We start from the raw sequence: 21544 nt of genomic DNA on the forward strand, positions 1-21544 counted from the left end.
ACGTAGTAAGTGCTAAGTATCTGCTCTTATTATTATTTACTTTATAGACATCAACACATTCTTATAAAATATTCCAAGCCTAAGTGTACAGAGTAAAACATGTAAATCATCTCTTACCCACCTGCCCACCCTCTTCCCAGGGGTCACCATCAGTGGATGTGTTTCTAGTCCTTTACCATCATAGTCATACATATTTTTAATCTGTGCACTCATGAGCTGTCTTCATGCATTTTAACAGAAATGGAATCATATTTTGCAAATTATTCTCCAACCTCCTGTTTCCATTTAAACCACTCAAGTCTTATAGATCTTTCCATGTCAGAACATCTCAGTGTTGCTCATTCTTTTTTAACAGCTGCATGGTGTTATACTGAATGGACTTAAAATGATGTACCCTTCTGATACTGATAAGCTTCTAGGCAGTTGTGGGGCTTTTGGTTTTGTTTTTCTCATGTAGCTAGACAAGCTCTTAGTGATTAGACATGTGGAAAAGCTAAAGAGAGCATGTTGTTCCAGAAAAGTTCCCATTAATATACAGCAGACTCTTCTCTCATGATCGGCTTCATGTCTCTCCAGCTCTGATAGATAATATCACCTAAACAAACATTTGGGGTTTTTTTTTACCCATTTCTAGTGGGGCTGCACTTTTGGTTCCCTAACAACTTGCAGCTTCTGATCTGGGCAGAGTGAAGAACAAAAATAAAGGTGATGGTGGAGCTTGTGCCTAGGATGACACCCACTGGACTGAGATAATGAAACAGCCACTGAATGAGGCACGTTTGACCCTGGGGATGTCAGAGGTTTCTAAGGGAGCTTTTAATGGGCTAGTATCACAGGGTCACTTTTTAAAAACAGGTTCTACTTAAGTTGGACTGCATCTTTCTGCATATTTCTTTCTACCATCCTAGTTTCCTTCCAAACCAACGGGATGACAAACCATGCTACAATAACATGAACATGTCGGTTTACATGAGGGAGTAGGGAGTTGACCCTTATCTGGGGAATTCTGAAATAGAGACTCCTGGAGGCACTATTTCTACCTGAATGTTTTGCACACTGCTAACTAATCACTTCTTAACTGCATGAGAGAGGAGTTTTTCTATGTACCATTTCAAATCAGAATCCGATGGTATTTTACCATTAGGCAACAAAAGATCATCAGTTTCCAAAATTTAGTGAAATTTACAATAATTGAAAAAAAATTTTGTGCTAGCAAAAGTATCCAAGAGAGAAGAATCCAAGCCAGGAGCAAATATATTATCAAATTATTCATGAAATAATAATGATAATGATGTTGTGTGTTTGTGGAGAGCTTCCCATAAATGACGCCCTGAGCCAAGCACTTGGCTTAGATCACCTCACTTAATTGTCTCGACAGCGTAATCACTCTCATCTAAATATGAATTCAATCAGTCTGACTGGTGGAAATGCAAGGAAGAGTTCACTGATGTTCCCTGGTTTATAAAGAAAACTGCTTGTTATTACTTCTCTTCTGGATTATTTCACAGACATTACATCGAAGTTTTAGAAGAAAATTCCCCATTTTAGTTTAGCAGATCTTCCCATGTTTTTATCATGTCTTAGCTATAAAAATTTCAGAAATGCAAATATATAATGTAATATAATATACTCTTTACAAATCAGTAAAAGCAAAGATTTATCTCATTCACAAAAATGCTAAAAAAGCAAGATAGCAGAATTAATGCTTTAAACTTAACACCTGACTACTACAGGCTACTACAGATGAATAAACGTCTACAGAAGACAAAGTACAGGGACTCCCCTGGTGGCGCAGTGGTTAGGAGTCCGCCTGCCAATGCAGGGGACACGGGTTTGAGCCCTGATCCATGAAGATCCCATGTGCTGCAGAGCAACTAAGCCCGTGCGCCACAACTACTGAGCCTGTGCTCTAGAGCCCGCAAGCTCTGCAACATGAGAAAGCCACCGCAATGAGAAGCCCGCGCACTGCAACGAAGAGTAGCCCCCGCTCGCCTCACTATAAAGAAGGACTATATGATGAACAGCATCAAATTTATAATCACTGGGCAAACCATGAGGTACGATTTGAAATATACTAGAAATGGTCAGTGTCTTTCAAAATATCCCTTCTAGTCTTCCCCATAGTGTCGAAGGGGCCACCATGGCATTGAAATATTGATTTACTGTGAATCTCAAAGACTTTTCAATCTTAAGAAGTGTCTTTCTGAAATGGAACTACCCTTTGTGGCATTCTTTTTTTAAAAAAATTAATTAATTAATTATTTTTTAAAATAGATCTTTATTGGAGTATAATTGCTTCACAATACTGTGTTAGTTTCTGTTGTACAACAAAGTGACTCTTTGAAGTCAGGGTCTCTCATCCGTTTATTCATCCAACAATATTACTTGAACCACAATTGCCAGCTGGTGCCGTGTAAGGCTCTGAAGAGGATGGGAGACAGAGGCAGAGCTTTCCGAGGAAAGCTCACATTTTCACCTCCTTTATTCTCACCTGAGAGCAGCTGACACAGAAAGAGCAGGAGAAAATGTTGATGTCTGAGTAGGTAAGAGGGAAAGGACAGAACACTCTCTTTGACCGCCTTACTATGAGCTGCCATGGGCTGGCTCTGTGGACAGAACATAAAACATGTGGCAAGATTGTGCTGGGGTAAGTGGTTTCTACATGGACTATTTCTAAGACAGTGTTATGCTCTTACAATTTCTCACTTTCATTGTATAACTGTCTCTGCTCTGAGTACATTTCAGAGAAAAATCTTAGGTGAGCATTCAAGTAAAGCAATGAAAATGTACTGCACTGTGGTCAAGCGGGTATTTTAGCGATTTATAATTGTGCCTCTAACATATAAAATGCTCTACACTTCACAAGTTGGACTTGTTAGGAGGCAGATAAATTCATGAATGTGTGCAGTCTCTATTATATTTCTATCCTGGACTATTTTTCTTAAAGATTTTTATAGCTGCATAGGAGGTGATTTTAAGAAAAATACTTTGACTACTTTTTTCATGTTAAATACTCACTACAAATATTGTAGGAATACTCAAAGATAGAATTATTCTGTTCACCTCCTGTCTTGAAGAAGCTTTTACTTTGTGTTTTTGAGTGACATAAAGTCTCTTTGACTTTGTGTTTGAAAGTGACATAAGTGTGGTAGGTGTCCTGATACAAGGATGGCATTTTCGGTTCCGTGCCTGTCTCTCAAAGGTTCAATGAAGCACAGAGGAGCAGGTGACTTCCTTACTGTTTCTGTGTGGGCTCTGCCTGTCCCATCACTGAGTCTGCCTCTCATCCTCGTGCAGATGGGCAGGCAGTTTACAGGCCCCATGGGGTCTGTGTCCTGGCTTCAATGTTGGACCCATTAGGAGAGCCCTGGGGGACCATAGGAGTTGCTCGCAGGGTCCTACCTGAGCTCAGGGGGGCAAAGGGGGAGATTGAGGGCAGTGAGAGCTCTCAGCACCGCTGCCCCTGGGCTCCCTCCCTGGAGGTAGTGATGAATGCCCAGACCTAAGAGCCTTCTGTCCATGTTTGCTGCACATATAAACTTAGTGAGGCAGTGATGAATTTGTGGAGAAAACAATACTTTTTTAAGTCCAAAGAACTAAATTAGAGTTCCTGACCTGGTGTGATTCCAACTTTGTATACCTCTCTTAATCTCCATGAACCTCCATTTTTCTGTGCAAAAGAGAGGTAACAGTGATTGCCCTGACTACCTCCACGATGGAAGATGTATTGGTGTTTTACGTACAATGAAAAACTATACAGGAGTTCCATGGCCGATGGTTTGTAGAATGAGGCAAGGTAGAATAAAAACAGTGACAGAAGGAACAAAAACAGAAAGACGGGGTGTTCTTTTCTTTTAAACAATAATGAATTCACTGAGGAGTCTGAAAAGTTCCAGGAGCTGGTTGCTGCAGAGCCCAGCGGACACCATGGAAACCTCAGCAGGATGTCCAGTGTTTCAATGTTGCATCACCGTTAACTAATAGGAAGCCAGTTTCCTCTCCCTAACTTTCGGAGAACTAAGGATTGTATATTTTGGAAAATAAGGTTGAAAATGAGAATAAAGAGTGAAGATGATTGGATTGTAAATTTTTTTTTTAATTTCCTATTTTCCTGCTGCCTCAACACCCAGGGGACCAGGTGCGTGGGTGTGCCCAGGCTGGTTCCTGCCGCAAGATTCCCTTTTTGCCCTCCCCGACTGTGACTTAGACATTCCAAGAAACAATGAAATCTCCTCAAGCCTTGTTTCTGCTCCACCCAGACTTGCCCAAGGTCCTCACTCTCTCTCGACTCCCCACATGCTAGGTGGCTGCTGAATGGTGAGGTGCGCCCTGTCTTCTCCTCTAGGACCTGTGAGTATAATAAGCCCTGTAATTTCTTCTGCAGAAATATTGCAGTGGCCCTTAAAGACCCTACAAGGGGGACTTACTCCCCCATTTACAATGATACTGGCAGCAAATGGAATTTTAATTCCAAATGTATGTACTTTGGGAAAGCTAGATGATTTCCTATACAGACTATCTAGAAGGTTCTGTTGGCTCCTAGACACCCAATAAGCTATTAGAGAGTCTGCTTCCTGGACCTTGGCTCACAATAGCTCAGTTTCTCAGGCCCCATCTTTATTTTCATTCTCCCCATTTACACTGGCGCTTATGACTGTCAGCCATGGTTTATGACTAATAAAACCCTATTGTGTAAAATGCACTAGAGTGAGGACCTTGCACAACACGTGATTTAGGCATAAGAAGCTATCTTTCTGCTATATTCTTTTAAAATACTGAATCATTTTTTAAAACATGAATTACAAGCTGTCAGGCATGTCAGTCATGTACACACAGATATACAACTAAAACTGTACAGGTGTATCCCTCAGATTGTTTAGTGCTTACAATTTATTTTTGAAAGACATTTTGTGCTAAGTGAATGTAATCTAACATATAATTTTGGTATGTTTTACGAAAGGGACAATCATACTTCTCATTATTATCATTTAATTAATACGAAAAGAGTTAGTTTGGCTTTTGCTCAATTTTGAATGTGATTTTTAAATCTCATTTTATTAATTTAGATGAACTATAGAACTATGGGGGCTTCCCTGGCGGCGCAGTGGTTGAGAATCTGCCTGCCAATGCAGGGGACATGGGTTCGGGCCCTGGTCCGGGAAGATCCCACATGCCGCGGAGCAACTGGGCCCGTGAGCCAAAACTACTGAGACTGCGCGTCTGGAGCCTGTGCTCCGCAACAAGAGAGGCCGTGATAGTGAGAGGCCCACGCACCGTGATGAAGAGTGGCCCCCGCTTGCCGCAACTAGAGAAAGCCCTTGCACAGAAATGAAGACCCAACACAGCCATAAATAAATAAATAAATAATAAATAAATAAATAAAATTAAAAAAAAAAAAAAAAAAGAACTATGGTATATCATAGTATCAGCAATTCAGAAATCCTCAATGCAGTTTAACTTTCAACCTGTTCCAAGAGGATTTAAGGGCATCATAATGTCCCAGGGCTGTAAAAATTTGCTTGTGGATGTAGTAACCATACGCTTATCTCACATACAACTTTTCAGTCTTAGAATTAATGGTTTTTGTGAATTAAAAATTATTCTGCAAAAATTAGCATAACTGTCCTTGCCTTTAAGCATCACTCTGGTGAGCTGGTATTAGGAATAATGAGAAGAAACTTGTATCAACCCTGCCCCCCACAACTGGTTAAACTACAATATGCTCTATACACCGTGAATCACTTCTTTTAAGAAAGTTATCTTATGAGATGGCAGCTGCTTATACCTGGAAATGTAGAAAATACTTCACTCACAACGTTTACGGAGACTAACTGATGAGGAAACACCCACGGCAGAGACAAATGAGACGGAGCTGTGCGCTCAGGGATGCACGGGCTGGGATGCAGGAACCGAAACTAGCACCAAGTGGCCCCTGACCTGACGTGATTCTGCAGGGAATTGCAGGAGATACGTTTGCTGGGAAATCAGGCAACGCTCTAGGAGGAGGAGGCTGCAGATTTGTAATTTAATAACGAGGAATTTAAACTGTTGCCACAAGAGGAGGGGCATTTCTGGTAGAGCAAACCTCCATGCAGAGGCCTGGACTTGGAAGAAGGCGGTACACTCTCCGGACAAGCAGGATGCTGGGCGGAACTTGGCTGAAGTTTAGGGAACAGGATGGTGAGAAGAGTCTGGGGAGTCAGGTCAGGGCCACTCTGTGAGGGGCCCTGAGTGTGAGAGTAAGGAAGGGAGACCGCAGTCCCCAGGCAAGGGGGTGCCCAGGGAGGCACGGGGGAGAGGGGGGAATATGCCCACCTTCTCTGGGGGAAGATGCCTCCCCCCTCCCCAGGCCCCACAGGGGTGGGAGGCGAGGCTGGGGGATTTGCTTCAGAACACAGACGGGAATCTATTGTTATAGACTGTATCTGAAATGAAGAAAATTAGTAATCAGTAAGGAGTTAAAATAGAGATCATTTCATTTGGAATTAGACAAATCCTTAAAAGGTGCTACATACACATGGAAGTTCCTTTATCTTCTGGTGCTGAGTCAGGTTTTGGTTTTAGTTTTGTTTGTTTTCCCTTTTTTCTAACCAGCCACAATGAAATCAGGGCTGGGGTAGAGTTCTCAGTAGCAGTGACTGCATTCCGGAGGGAGGGGCAGTGAGCAGGGTCTCACCTCCTCGCCTGGATGCAGCTCACCGAGCTCTCAGGGAGGAGGGCGAGCTCCCTGCCGTCTTCCGCGGTCCCGAGCCCTCGTCCTTCTCCAGCCCGAGGTCAGAGAGGTGAGCGGTCCCTCCTTCCTCAAGGGCACAGCCCTGCCTTCCCCTCCTCAGGAGTGTCTCCTGGGATGAGCCCTGGGTGTGGGGCCCTGAGAGGCTGCCCCCGGCAGCTCCCTGCAGTACTAAGGGCTCCTCCCAGCGTTTGCCAGCAGCTTCCGTGCTGGTGCTTGTTAGGGCTGCTGGGCTGGGAGGACGTGACCCACAGAAATGTGTCATTTAGTGAATCCACAAATTGGCATCACTCAGCCCGGGTTGTTAGGATCACATCCAGATGGCCCTCAGGAAACATCTGATAGAAATTGGTAAGTGTAGGTCACCTGAAATGCACCTAGAGAGAGGAGATCCTGGGGCAGCGAAGGGCTTAGGGGACCGGCAGAGCCAATGATAGCCAGACACAGGATAAGATAAGGCCTGGGTGGGTCAACAGGGAGACATTAGATGAAGTCATTAAGGGAGCTCAGGGTCAGGTCTGGTTTCTAACTGTGATACTAATTTTTTATCAAATCAAATCCTGGCCATGTACTTCCTATGTGGAGTGAAGGCTGCCTTAGAAACTGGCATGTTTTTTATATCTACAGTACTTCTCTCACTTCCTGAACAAGTATTGGCCTGGGAGCACGTCAGTACTCTTTATTTTTGTGGGGTGTCCAGGCATGCAGTGTTCCATTTCCAGCAGCATCTGGAGAGACTGACACCACCCTCAGCAGAGGGAGCAGAGCTGTGTTTGAGGGGAAGCATCTCCAGTTATACAAGGTCAACTGGTTCTCTGTAAAAAGTGACAGTGTCCACGTGCAGTCCTAAGGGCCCTTTTATCCATCACACGTGACAGGTTGGCAGAGTAAAGGCTCTTTTCTTCCAGCAGTGACGAGAATATGTTCCTGTTTTGATTTAAGTACATAACCAGAAACAGACTAAAAAGGCATTATAGAAACTATAGAAATGAGTCAAAGATCTACAACAACCAAGCGAACGCACCATCAAAAAATGTCACATTTAAAAGGGTAGGAAACCTGTGGCATTTTTTAGTCACTTTTTAGTGCAGCTTGAGGAAAGTGGCAGCCAGATCCCCAGCCCCCTTTTGCAAACCTGAGAGAGAGCAGACTGATCTGCAATGTTCTAACCTGTCTGTGGGCTGCCTAAGGACTGGTCTTTTGACACCTAACTCAGAGTTCAGACAAACAAAAATGGCTCAGATCTCAGAATAAGGGAGCCATGGGAAGCAGCGGGTATGATTTGTAAAAATGGTTGCAAAGGTAACTATAGACCCACAGACACCAAGGACAAGAGATTACTGATTGAGGAGTACAATAGGACAGCTAAGGCCCGAAGAGTAAGCAAGAGTGAGACTCTTAGAAAAGACATTTAAAAGCAGATGTATAAATAGGAGAACTGGGGGAAAAGAAACACACGCACTGGTCCAGAGACAACACAGGTCTGAAAAGACCCTAAGACATCACATTAGGCTGATTACAAAGGTCTTCCCCTGTGTAGAGCAAGTATAAGAAGACTGGGAGAGGTGGCTGTTTTGTAAAATGCCCAGTTTTCAACAAAAGATCACCAGGCATACAAAGAAACAGTAAAACTAGGCTCATTCAAAGGAACAAAATAAATATCCAGACACCATACCTCAAGAAACAGGTTTTGGACTTACTGGAAAAAGAGTTTAGAACAACTATCTTATGTATGCTCAAAACGTTAAAGGAATACACCAACAAAGAACTAAAGGAAATCAAGAAAACAATGAAATGAAAATGAAAATGAAAGCACAACTTACCAAAACTCATGGGATGCAGGGAAAGCAGTACTTAGAGGAAAATATAATGTAAAAGCTTACATTGAAACAGAAGAAACATATCACAATCAGCCACCTAACCTTACACCTTAAGGGACTAGAAAAAGAAGAACAAATTAAATTGAAAGCTCAAAGAAGGAAGGAAATAATAAAGATTAGAGCAGAGATAAACAAAGAGAGACTAGAAAAACAATAGAAAAAATCCATGAAACCAAGAGTCGGTTCTCTGAAAATCAACAAAATTGACAAATCTTTAGCTAGATTGACTAAGGAAAATAAAAAAAAGACGACTCAAATAATTGAAATCAGAAATAAAGACAAAGACATGGCTACATATTTAACAGAAATAAAAGGATTATAAGAGATTACTATGAACTGTACACTAAAAAACTGGATAATCCAGGTGAAATGGATGCATTCCTAGAAACACATAACTTACCAAAACTAAATCAAAAAGAAACAGAAAATTTGAATAGACCTAGTAAGGAGATTTAATTGGTAACCAAAAGTTTCCTGGCAAAGAAAAGCCTTGGACCAGATGACTTCATGGACGAATTCTGCCAAATATTTAGAAGAACTAAGAAGAACCAACACCAATCCTCTCAAACTCTTACAAAACTTAAAGGAGAAGGAACACTCTCTAACTCATTCTGAGGCCAGCATTTCTCTGATACCAAAGCCACATAGACACTACAAGAAAAGACAACTGTAACCAACATCCCTTATAAACAATGATGCAAAAATCCTCAACAAAATACTGGTAAATCAAATTTAGCAGCATATTAAAAGGATTATGCACCATGACCAAGTGGGATTTATTTCTGGAATGCAAGGGTGGTTCAATATATAGAAAACCAGCAATGTCATATACAGTATTAATGAAATGAAGGGGAAAAGCACAGGATCATCTCAACTGATACAGAAAGAGCACTTGACAAAAGTCAGCACACTTACATGATAAAAGCACTCAAGAGACTAAGAATAGAAGAAACTACCTCCACATAATAAAAAGCCATATATGAAAAACCCACACTGAACATGATAATTTTTGGTGAAGGTTGAAAGCTTTTCCTCTAAGATCAGGAACAAGACAAGGATGCTAGATTTTGTCACTTCTGTTCAACATAATACTGGAAGTCCTAGCCAGAGAAATTAGGCATGAAAGACATCCAAATTGTAAAGTAAGAAGTAAAATTATCTCTGCAGACAACATGATTTTATATGTAGAAAACCCTAAAGATCCACCCCCCCCCCAAAATTGTTAGAACTAATCAGGGAACAATGTTTCGGGATACAAAATCAATACACAAAAATCAGTTGCAAGTCAATACACTAGTAAGGAACAATCCAAAAATAAAATTAAGAAAGCAATTCCATTTACAACATTATCAAAAAGAATAAAATACTTTGGAATAAGCTTAGTCAAGGAGGCAAAAGACTTGTACTCTGAAAACTACAAAACATTGCTAAAAGAAATTAAGGACACAAATAAATGGAAAACCATTCGGTGTTCATGGATTAGAAAACTTAATATTTTTAAGATGTCAATGTTTCACAAAGTGATCTACAAATCATTTTCAACAAGGGTACCATGTATTCAGAAAGGACAGTCTTTTCAACAATTGGTGCTGGGAAAATTGGATATTCACATGTAAAGGAATAAAATTGGACCCTTACCTTACACCATATACAAAAATTAACTCAAAATGGATCAAAGTCCTAAACATAAGACCTAAAACTATAAAACACTTAGAAGAAAACATAGTATAAAAATTTCATCACATTGGATTTGGCAATGATTTCTTGGATATGAAACCAAAAGTACAGACAACATAAGCCAAAATAGATAACAATATAACATATAGCTATAAATGCTTACATTGAAAAAGAAGAAATATCAAAACATAACAACAGAATTTAAAACTTGGATACATCAAAGAACATTATCAACAGAGTGAAAAAGGCAACCAATGGAACAACAGAAAATATTTGCAAATCATATATATGATAAGGGGTTCATATCCAGAATATATAAAGAACCTTGTACATCTCAACAACAAAAAAATCAATCTGATTTTAAAATGCACAAAGTACTGCAATAAACATTTATCTAAAGAAGATACACAAATGCCCAATAAGCACAGAAAAAGATGTTTGTTAGGGAAATACAAATCAAAACCACAGTTAAGATACTACTTCACTCCCTTTAGATTGGCTATTTTTTTTTTTTTAATGGAAAATAAGATGTGTCGGCAAGGATATATAGGAAACTTCGTGCACTGCTGGTAGGAATGTAAAACAGTGCAGCCACTTGCAAGACTGTTATGGCAGTTCTTCAAAAAATTAAAAATAGAATTACCATATGATCCAGCAATTTCACTTCTGGGTATATATCCAAAAAAGTTGAAAGAAGGGTCTCAAGGAGATATCTGTACACTCATGTTCACAGCAACATTATCCACCATAGCCAAAAGGTGGAAACGATCCAAATATCTACCAACAGATCAATGGATTAAAAAAATCTGGGATATACATACAGTGGAATATTATTCAGCCTTAAAATGAAGGAAATTCTGACACATGCCACAGAATGGATGACCCTTGAAAACATTAAGTGAAATAAGCTAGTTACAAAAGAACAAAAATTATATGATTCCACTTATATGAGGTATCTATTCAAATTTATAAAGCCAGTAACATGGTGATTACCAGCGCCTGGAGAAAGAAAGGAAATGGGGAGTTAGATTTTAATGGGTAGCAAGTTTCAGTTTGGGACGATGAAAGAAGTTCTGATGGATGCACTTGGAGGGCATTGTGCTGAATGAAAGCAGTCAGACAGAGAAAGACAAACACTGTATGATATTACTTACACGTGGAATCTAAAACCTATAACAAACTAGTGAATATAACAAAAAAGAAGCAGACTCACAGATATAGAGAACAAACTAGTGTTTAGCGGGGGGAGGGGGGCAAAAAAAGGGTGGGGAGTGGGAGGTACAAGCTATTGGGTGTAAGAGAGGCTACAAGGACGCATTGTACGACACGAAGAATATAGCCAATAGTTTGTAATAACTGAAAATGGAGTGTAACCTTTAAAAATTGTATAAAAAATATACACAGTAAATATTAGTTGTTTTACCTCTCAAAAAAATTCTGAAGATGAATAGTGGGGTGATAGTGACACAACAATGTGAGTGCACTTAATGCCACTTAAAATACTTACAAGGGTAAATTATATGTTATGTATATTTTACCACAAGAAAAATTTAAACAAAGTAAAAGTGCATTTTCATTTAGGTGAAATGTTAGCAATGAGACCCAGACTGATACAATGAGAAACAGAAAGTTTCCTGCCTATGAACTCCCTGTGGTAATGGGAAACTCTACTCGTCCCAGCCACTGCTGCAGATTTCCTGGGCACTCTGGGTGGGTGCCACCACGCCCACCCTCAATTTCATGTCAGTGACACAAAGCCCATTGCAACTGTACCTTGTTTGGTGTCACGCGGTGGCAGGACAGGACAGAATTTCTCAGTTCTTACCAGGGAATAGAGTCATCATCAACTTCACACAGTGAGAGTCTCAAATTGCCCACAATCTTATCTAGCTCTTGCCAGCAGGAACACCTTTTTTATCTTAAGGTAATGAACTCTGAATCATTAATACAAATCAAGAGCTGAACGACGGAAAGTTACACACCCATGATTCAATCAAGATAAACGCCGAGAGGCCACGTGCTCCCACCCCCTGTGATTTGGATGCTTATATTACCCAGCTATGATGAGCGAGCCAGTTCTGACTGAAACTGCTTCCCACTGAAAACGGGAAGCGGAAAGTCTCCCGGGAGATTGTCTGTTAGGCAGCTTCCCCACTGTTTCTTGGGGAACACAGTGCAGTAAACAGATCATCTCAGGGGGCTGTCAAATAGACAAAACAGGAGTGAAGGTAACAAAAGCAGCCCTTAGCTAACAACGTAAACTGGCATTAAGAAGAAGAAAATGGTGATTGAAAGAAAAGCGTTACTTGAAAGTAATAAAGCCAAAATCAGGAGAAAAAAGCAGAAAGCAAAACCAAAGTAAGTGTAAATGAGAAAATAAATTAAAATGAAATTTGAAAATGACCTAACAACTTTCTAATAGAGAGAAGTGAATCCAGTCAAGCTCTTCAGGCTCCAATCTGGAGGCAGGTAAAGTGAGGTGTGAACAATCAAGGCCACTTGCTTCTGTTCTGCAGGTGACAGCTGAGCTAGGACCCTTACCTGTGCACCTCTCCCCTGCATCCTCCTTTCATCCTTCCTCCCCTTCCCTGGTTGATTCTTGGCCTAAGGTAGTTCTTGAGGACCAAGCATTGGGTTCAGATTGATTTAGGGAATAATATACATCTTGATGCATCTTGAGGGCTTCCTATGACTGAGGAAAGGACCAGTAAAGGACAAAGACTCAGGAAAAACTGATGCTCAGAGAGGCTGTGTCCAGATAAGAGGGCAGAAAAGCAAAGCCTGGCCTGGAACTGCTCTGTCTCTCATTTCCCTGAACCAAGACGCCCCAGGTCCTGAGCTGAGCAAGTCCACACCCCTTTATGAAGCAGGGAATGCGTTTTGTCCAATGCTGAACTCCTCATCGCTGGCTTCCAAACCTGGCAGGAACATCTGTGTCTATTCTACATCTCACTCCCAGTAGGGAGACAGAATTCACAAAGGCACCAAACAATCCAGCATCTTTGTTTCTATGTGGAACCTTGAGCAAAGATGGCAGATCCCTAAGAACAGAGCCACAGCCTGGGCTGGGACAACAGCAAAACCACAGCACATAGGTGTCCATTCAGGATCCTGAGGTCAGCAGTTCTCCAGGTCTTTTCTGACCACTGCCCTTGGGTGCACCCTCACCTCCTAAACCCAGCCCTAAGGTGACCCAGACTTGCCTCTGCCCCACCAAGAACACGATTGCGTTGTAAAGTCTTCCTCCCTCTCATCCTCTCTTTCTTCTGTGTGCTCTGGGAATCTATCTCACTGCACGTAATTAATCATAATAATAAACAGGAAAATAAAGGGCTACTTCAATCATCCCTTAGAATATTCCAGAGTAACACAGAAATTGACCATTGTGTAACTCTGAGCCTCAGTTTCTTCGTCTGTAAAATGAAGACACTCATGGAGAAAGATTAAATGATATGATGCACCTGAAATGCTTAAAACCATGCCTGGCTCACAATAAACACTCAGTAAATGTCAGACACCAACCACGGTTCTTCACCTTGACACAAACCCCAGCCTCCCTTTCTAGATGCCACTCCTTGTAGTACTCAGGGGTGTTGTTTGCTCATTTTCTCACATTCCATTTGCCATGGTGTCCAGAGCATTTCTTATCAATTTCTCGTCAATTCCAGATTAATCTTCTTCTTCCCTTACAAAAAGTGGGCACAACAAACAAAATGAGAAAGTGCCTCTTTTCCTTTACGATAAGCATCGTTTGACTATAGCCACCTCTGTCCTTCCAGGCCACTGTCATGTTCACATTGAGATATATTGGAGTTCTTACTCCGGAACCTGTGACTGTGAACTTATTTGGAAATCTGGTCTTTGCAGAAGTCATCAAGTTAAGATGAGGTCATGACAGTGGACCCTAATCCAATATGACCTGGGTCCTTACAAGAAGAGAAGAGACATGCACAGAGGGAAGATGAAATAAAGACACAGAGGGAGAACACCCCATGACAGTGGAGGCAGAGATTGGAGTGATGATCTACAAGCCAAAGAACTCCAAGAATTACTGACAACATCATAAACTAAGAGAATGACCTGGAAGAGATTCTCCCGAGACCCTTGCCCTGCCCATGCCCTGCCAAGACACTGATTTTGGACTTCCAGCCTCCAGAATTATGAGAGAATAAATTTCTGTTGTTTTAAGCCCCTCAATTTCCAGTACTCTGTTACAGCAGCCCTAGGAAACTCATACAGGGAGAGATTTAATTCCTTTCAGTTTAAAGGTGCCCTGTACTGTTTGACAGGGGAGGGTTTTCAAAAGACCCTAGATATCACAGTCAGGTTCCTTTAATAAGTGACTCATGTATTTATTATTTATTTCATCTAAGGATAGAAAACTTATTGGCGATGTAATTCACTGACCATTTCACTTATTATTACTTGGGTATATATGGATGAAAAAGTGTTGCCACAGTAATTTTGCATTCCATTCTGACGATATTTTTTGGTAACTCTCAAATTTTCTTCCAATATGTAGGAGCTTTTCCTATGTCTGAATTTTCCATCAGTGGGAACTTTAGCTAATAAAGCATTTGCTGCAGCATACACTAGAGCTCCCCAGGGATCTCTTTCCCTTGCTCAAGTGATTTTTCTCTTCTCTCTCTTCTAAAAAAGAAGGATACTGAATCATTAAAATGTTCAAAGCTCTGAGAGGAAGATAAGCCATTCAGGTTGAATGATTAAGAACATTAAAAAACACAAAAGAGAAGGCAGGAGTTCAAATCCAAATAAACTTCATTTGTCTAATGCACATCAAACATTATTTATTTTGAACTTCTCTCCCTTGGCCATAGCTGTAGTGTGAGGCTAAGTTCTGGTATTTCCACCACCTGCCCTTCTTCTTTCTTATGCACAGCTCCTTCTAGAAAAATGCCCTGACCTTTGACTCTTCTTCAAAACTGCTCTTCCTTAGCTCTTAACTGATCCCTCCTCAAGGACAAAGTGAAAGGTAGAGTATGCCAATAAAATAAGCAGAGGTTTTCAAGCATACCACAGGGTAATTGGGAAAATGACTGGAAGATGAGTCATGTGCTTCAGGTCCGGAGCTCACCCTATAGGTATTTAGGGTGCATGGCAGACAGATGCACTCCTGTCCATGCATCCAAACCAATGTAATATAATCTCAGAGACAGCTTATCCTTTTATTTTTTTTTTATTTTTATTTTTTTAAATTGAACTGATTGATTTTATCCTTTTTTTTTTAAAAATAAATTTATTTATTTATTTTTGGCTGTGTTGGGTCTTCGTTTCTGTGCGAGGGCTCTCTCCAGTTGCGGTGAGCTGGGGCCACTCTTCATCGCGGTGCGTGGGCCTCTCACCATCGCGGAGCACAGGCTCCAGACGCACAGGCTCAGTAGTTGTGGCTCACGGGCCCAGTTGCTCCGCAGCATGTGGGATCCTCCCAGACCAGGGCTCGAACCCGTGTCCCCTGCATTGGCAGGCAGATTCTCAACCACTGCGCCACCAGGGAAGCCCTAGCTTACCCTTATATATGCCAGAAGAAAGCCACCTCACCATAAAACTCTTAGAAGAGAACATAGGCAAAACATTCTCTGACGTAAATAGTACCAATGTTTTCTTAGGTCAGTGTCCCAAGGCAATAGAAATAAAAGCAAAAATAAACAAATGGGACCTAATCAAACACACAAGCTTTTGTACAGTAAAGGAAACTATAAACAAAATGAAAAGACAACATACGGACTGGGAGAAAATATTTGCAAATGATGCAACCAACAAGGGCTTGATTTCCAAAATATACAAACAGCTCATACAACTCAATAACAACAACAACAACAAAACCCAATTGAAAAATGGGCAGAAAACCTAAATAGACATGTCTCCAAAGAAGACAAACAAATGGCCAACATGCACATGAAAAGATGTTCAACACTGCTAATTGTTAGAGAAATGCAAATCAAAACTACAATGAGGTACCACCTCACACCAGTCAGAATGGCCATCATTAAAAAGTCTACAAATAACAAATTCTGGAGAGGGTATGGAGAAAAGGGAACCCTCCTACACTGTTGCTGGGAATGTAAACTGGTGCAGCCACTCTGGAAAACAGTATGGAGGTTCCTCAAAAAACTAAAAATAGAGTTGCCATATGATCCTGCAATCCCCCTCCTGGGCATATATCAAGAGAAAACTATAATTAGAAAAGATACATGCACCCCAATGTTCATTACAGCACTATTTACAATAGTCAAGACATGGAAACAACCTAAATCTCTATCGACAGATGAATGGATAAAGAAGACGTGGTACACATATGCAATGGAATACTACTCAGCCATAAAAAGCATGAAATAATGCCATTTGCAGCAACACAGATGGACCTAGAGATTATCATATTAAGTGAAGTAAGTCAGACAGAGAAAAAGAAATATCAGATGCTATCACTTCTATGTGGAATCTAAAATACAACACAAATGAATTTATCTAGGAAACAGAAACAGACTCACAGACATAGAGAACAGACTTGAAGTTGCCAAGAGTGAGGAGGGCTGGGGGAGAGATGGATTGGGAGTTTGGGATTAGCAGATGCAAACTGTTATATATAGAATGGATAGACAACAAGGTCCTACTGTATAGCACAGGGAACTATATTCAATATCCTGTGATAAAACATAATGGAAAAGAATATGAAAAAGAATGTGTATATATACATAACTGAATCACTTTGCTGCATGGCAGAAATGAACACAACATTGTAAATCAACTCTATTTCAATAAAATTAATTTTTAAAAAAGAAGAAAGTCACCCAACAAGGTTTTTCTTAAGTTGAAATAGTACTTACTCTTATCTATATCATCTAAAAGCCTGTATTAGGAATATATTCACTGTGGAAATGACTTAGAATCTACTTACATGAAGGAAACTTAAGTCTAAATCCCAATGTGAGCTGAAAATCTCAAGTAAGTAATGAGCATATTTTTATATTTTTTATGTTTAATAAAAAGGCCATATAAATGGTTTGACTTCTAACAGTTAGTACACAGATCTTATATTTGACATAATTTAGGTCGAGTGTATAATCTGGGAAACAAGATCAGCACAAAAGCACCATGAAAGAGAAAAGACGATAACTGAAAGCATTCCAAACACCAGCACAGAGAGACTGAGCGTCGTATAGTTCATGGTCATCCAGAAAGACATCTGAGAAATGGCACCATTTTGGAAGCTGTTCACGTGGCAGAGGCACGGCTTAGTGAATACTGCCTCGGTTTCCCATGAACCTCCCTATGTGCTACAGGTAATGCAAAGGGTCCAGGACGGATGATGCTGCAGGCAGTGGGCTGCCTTAGAGGATCGAGCACCACGCTCGGGGGATTCACTGCTCTTGTAATGAGAAGATGCAGACCTGCTCCTTGCCTGGGGGAGGCTGGCCTCTCATCTCTCAGGACTGCTGTTTCTCTAGCACACCCTGAGAATGGCCTGGATAAAATGCAGCTAGAGCCTTCACTCTTAGCCTATCTAGAAAGAGCACACAAGCACTCAGGGTCCATGTGGATTGCATCTCCCCACATATCTTGAGGCTATTTCAGTGCGTAAGGGAACCAAATAAAAACACTATTTAGGGGAGGATGCAGAGAAATTGGAACCCTTGTGGAAATGCAAAATGGTGCAGCCACTATAAAAAACAATATGAAGGTTCCTCAAAAAAAGTAAAAATAGAATTAGCATAATAAGCTCCAGCAATTCCTCTGCCGGGTATATGTCCAAAACAACTGAAATCTGGATCTTGAAGGGATATTTGAATACCCATGTTTATCACAGCATTATTCGCAATAGCCAACAGGTGCAAACAACCCAATTGCCCGTAGATGGATGAATAGATCTCTTAGTCCATTCAAGTTGATATAACAAAATACCACAGACTGGGTGGTTTACAAACAATAGAAATTTATTGCTCACAGTTCTAGAGGCTGACAGTCTAAGGTCAGGGTGCCAGTAAGTTTGGGTGAGGGCCCTCTTCTGGGTCTCAGACTTTTTTTTTTTTTTTAATTTAATTTTATTTATTTATTTATTTATGGCTGTGTTGGGTCTTCGTTTCTGTGCGAGGGCTTTCTCTAGTTGCGGCAATTGGGGCCACTCTTCATCACGGTGCGCGGGCCTCTCACTATCGCGGCCTCTCTTGTTGCGGAGCACAGGCTCCAGACGCGCAGGCTCAGCAATTGTGGCTCATGGGCCTAGTCGCTCCGCGGCATGTGGGATCTTCCCAGACCAGGGCTCGAACCCGTGTCTCCTGCATTGGCAGGCAGACTCTCATCCACTGCGCCACCAGGGAAGCCCTGGGTCTCACACTTTTGTTGCATTCTCTCATGTTGGAATCAGGTAGGGATCTCTCTGGAGCCTCTTTATGAGTCACTAAGCCCTTTCTTAGTGGAAGACTTAGTCACTTCCCCAAACCCCCTACCTACTAATACTATCACCTTAAGGGGTGAGGATTTCAACGTATGAATTCTGGTGGGATACAAACATTCAGACCATAGCAACTGATAAACAAAATCTGGGATATACATACAATAGAATATTATGCAGCCCTAAAAAGAAGGAAATTCTGTCCTGTGCTATAATATGGATACTCAAGGACATTATGCTACTTGAAATAAACCATCACGAAAGGACAAATACTGTATGATTTCACTAATATGAAGTATCTAAGGTAGTCAAAATCATTGAAACAGATAGTAGAGAGATGGTTGCCAAGGGCTGAGGGGATGGGGAGGGAAATTTGTGTTTAGTGGGTTTAAGTTTGCTTTACAAGATGAGAAAGATCTAGAGATCTATTCCACAACAACGTGAATATACTTAACACCACTGAACCGTACACTTAAAAATGGTAAGGATGGTAAATTTAATGTTATGTTTTTTTTACCACAATTAAAAAACTATTTTGTATTGCCTTTGCTTTTTTTCCTCTAATCCTTTCAAAACCTGGTATTGAATTGAACAGCAATATACGCATGTAGTTTAAAAATACCATTCATCGCGTACTCATGGCATATCTTTACCCAGAATGAGAAATACTATTAATAATTTATCTTGTATGCTTCCAGAAATAGTCTATATATATTTACATGCACATATACGTATATGTTCATCTTGGAAATTTCTAATGGAAGCACAATAAATACATCCCTTTTCCTAGCTGTAAAAAAAAAATGTTTCTTAAATCTCATTATGCATAAATGCATTTGATAATCTTGTACACATGAAACTTATATAATGTTTTAAACCAGCGTTACCTCAAATAAATAAACAGATCAATTAATTAAATAACCTCATTGTTTTCAAAGGAATGAATTCCATATAATACTATATTATTCCATAAAATGGAGTCTCGTAATTTCTTTGTGTTCACCTATTGACAGAAAACTGGATCTTGACTGTAAACAATGCACTTAGTTTTCTTACAGGCACTTTCTGTGCACCTCTGAGTGTTCCTGTGGGACTAACTCCTAGAAGTGGAATTGTTACTTGGTGTAGACGATATATTGACAGGACGTAAAAGCATTACTCCTTTTGGGCTGTCATCTTCAGCGCTCTAAATAGCGGGTGCTTTTGAGCACTTAAGTTTATAGAAATTGTCCTCCAAGGACGTGCATAATGCTGTGATGAACATGGGTGTACAAACATCTCTTCAAGATCCCGCTTTGGGTATATGCTTTGGGCATATCCCCAGCTTATGCCATTTTATGCTCCTACCAGTACTGTCTGAGAGTGCTTGCTTCCCATGCCCTGAGGAAGAGGATCCCCATCCTGTACCATCACTTTATTCACCTCCAACATGAATCCTCTGTACTGTGCTAAGGTGGTTTGAGTGTGGGCCCTGCAGCCAGACAGCTAGGGTTCAAATCCTTGTTACATCACTAACTAGTTCTGTGATTTGAGGATAGTGAACTTGAACTTTTCATGCCTCAGTGTCCTTTTCTGTAAACTGGACATAAGAGGGCTGTTGTGAGGATGTGTTTAATAAATATGTATAAAGCACATGAAGCAGTGTCAGGCACTCACTAAGTACTCAGTATAACACTTCTTATTGGTTTAATAGTTTTCTTTAAATTGATTCTCTTTTTAACCTTAGTTTTATGCTAAATGCTATGTAATAATATCATAGATCAGATGTATACTATCTGTATCTTATTCTGAAAGACATCAAATTACATGCATACATTTAAAATGAAAAGAAAGTTTTTCTAGGACACAGTTTGAAAAGGACTGTCCTAAGCAAGAGTATTAGCAAAGGTTTTGTGGAGTTCAAGTGGGAGAGGTTACATTGTGTCACACTGATGTTGTAATTTTCATTTCTTCATACTGAATCCGTACATCATACCTTAAATAGATACAAAGTGGACTAGACCAGGGGTAAGCAACCTAAACCCAGAACCAGCTGGCTGGGTGGCTTTTTAAATAAAGTTTTATTGGAACACTGCCACACTCGTTCATTTACATATTGCTTCTGGCTACTTTCACACAACAGCAGAGTTGAGCAGTCACAACAGAGACTGCATGGTCTACAAAACCAAAACTATTTATTCTCTGTCCCTTTATAGAGAAAGTTGGCTGGCCCCTGGTCTAAACCAATATTTCTCTCTGTCTGAGACCCTTAAACATGCTTGAACAGCATCCAGCTTCTCAACTGCTGCCCTAGTCTTAGCCACTCTGAAAGTTTGAGGTTTGCTGATCAGAAATTCTCAACATCTCAGAGTTTTGAGACTGTGATATTAATATTAAAAAAAGTACTCAAAGCCTGTCTTCCTGTTTTGCAAAATTTTAAAATTTCATCATCATCATTGCTTTTGTCTATACAAATATATAAAATGTGGTCTGCATCAAAGGCAGAAAATTGTTCTAAGTGTTAAGTGGCATAGGACTGCAGAGTGCAGAAACCACAGGAGTTATCAAGGGCTGTGAACACAGCAGTGCTCCAAACACTCCACCTCTGCTGGGGGCCATTTTCGCAAGATCCCAATTAGTTTGGTACCAAACCACTTGAGTCTTTTATGTCAAAACAACAGACCCAGGAAATCACCCATGAATAGCCTGAAGTACATACCATATCTGTGCCTTCTGTACATTTACATTATGTGTGCAAATTGTAGAATTTGTAGACTTTGCCTGTCGTTCCCTATGAGACCCACTATTAGTACAACATCCTATGAGGCTAAGCTGCCAGAACTGCAGTCACGAGGAAGAATTTCCATG

The 21544-nt window shown here is 40.6% G+C and overlaps 1 protein-coding gene across 5 annotated transcripts in view; it reads right to left on the reverse strand.

The window, feature by feature from the left end:
• LOC309633573 (contactin-associated protein-like 3) overlaps positions 1–21544 on the reverse strand; it is a 164127-nt gene that overhangs the window by 16072 nt on the left and 126511 nt on the right. Inside the window, exon 7 of one of the 5 annotated variants that reach the window (XM_082402514.1) lies at positions 6316–6425. The exons of the other annotated variants lie outside the window; for them this stretch is intronic. Coding sequence (XP_082258640.1) covers positions 6316–6425 — 110 coding nt within the window. The remainder of the gene's footprint in view (positions 1–6315; positions 6426–21544) is intronic. 5 annotated transcript variants of the gene reach the window in all.

The sequence above is a fragment of the Balaenoptera borealis genome (assembly GCF_965194805.1).
Source record: "Balaenoptera borealis genome assembly, chromosome: 8".
Classification (NCBI taxonomy): domain Eukaryota; kingdom Metazoa; phylum Chordata; class Mammalia; order Artiodactyla; family Balaenopteridae; genus Balaenoptera; species Balaenoptera borealis.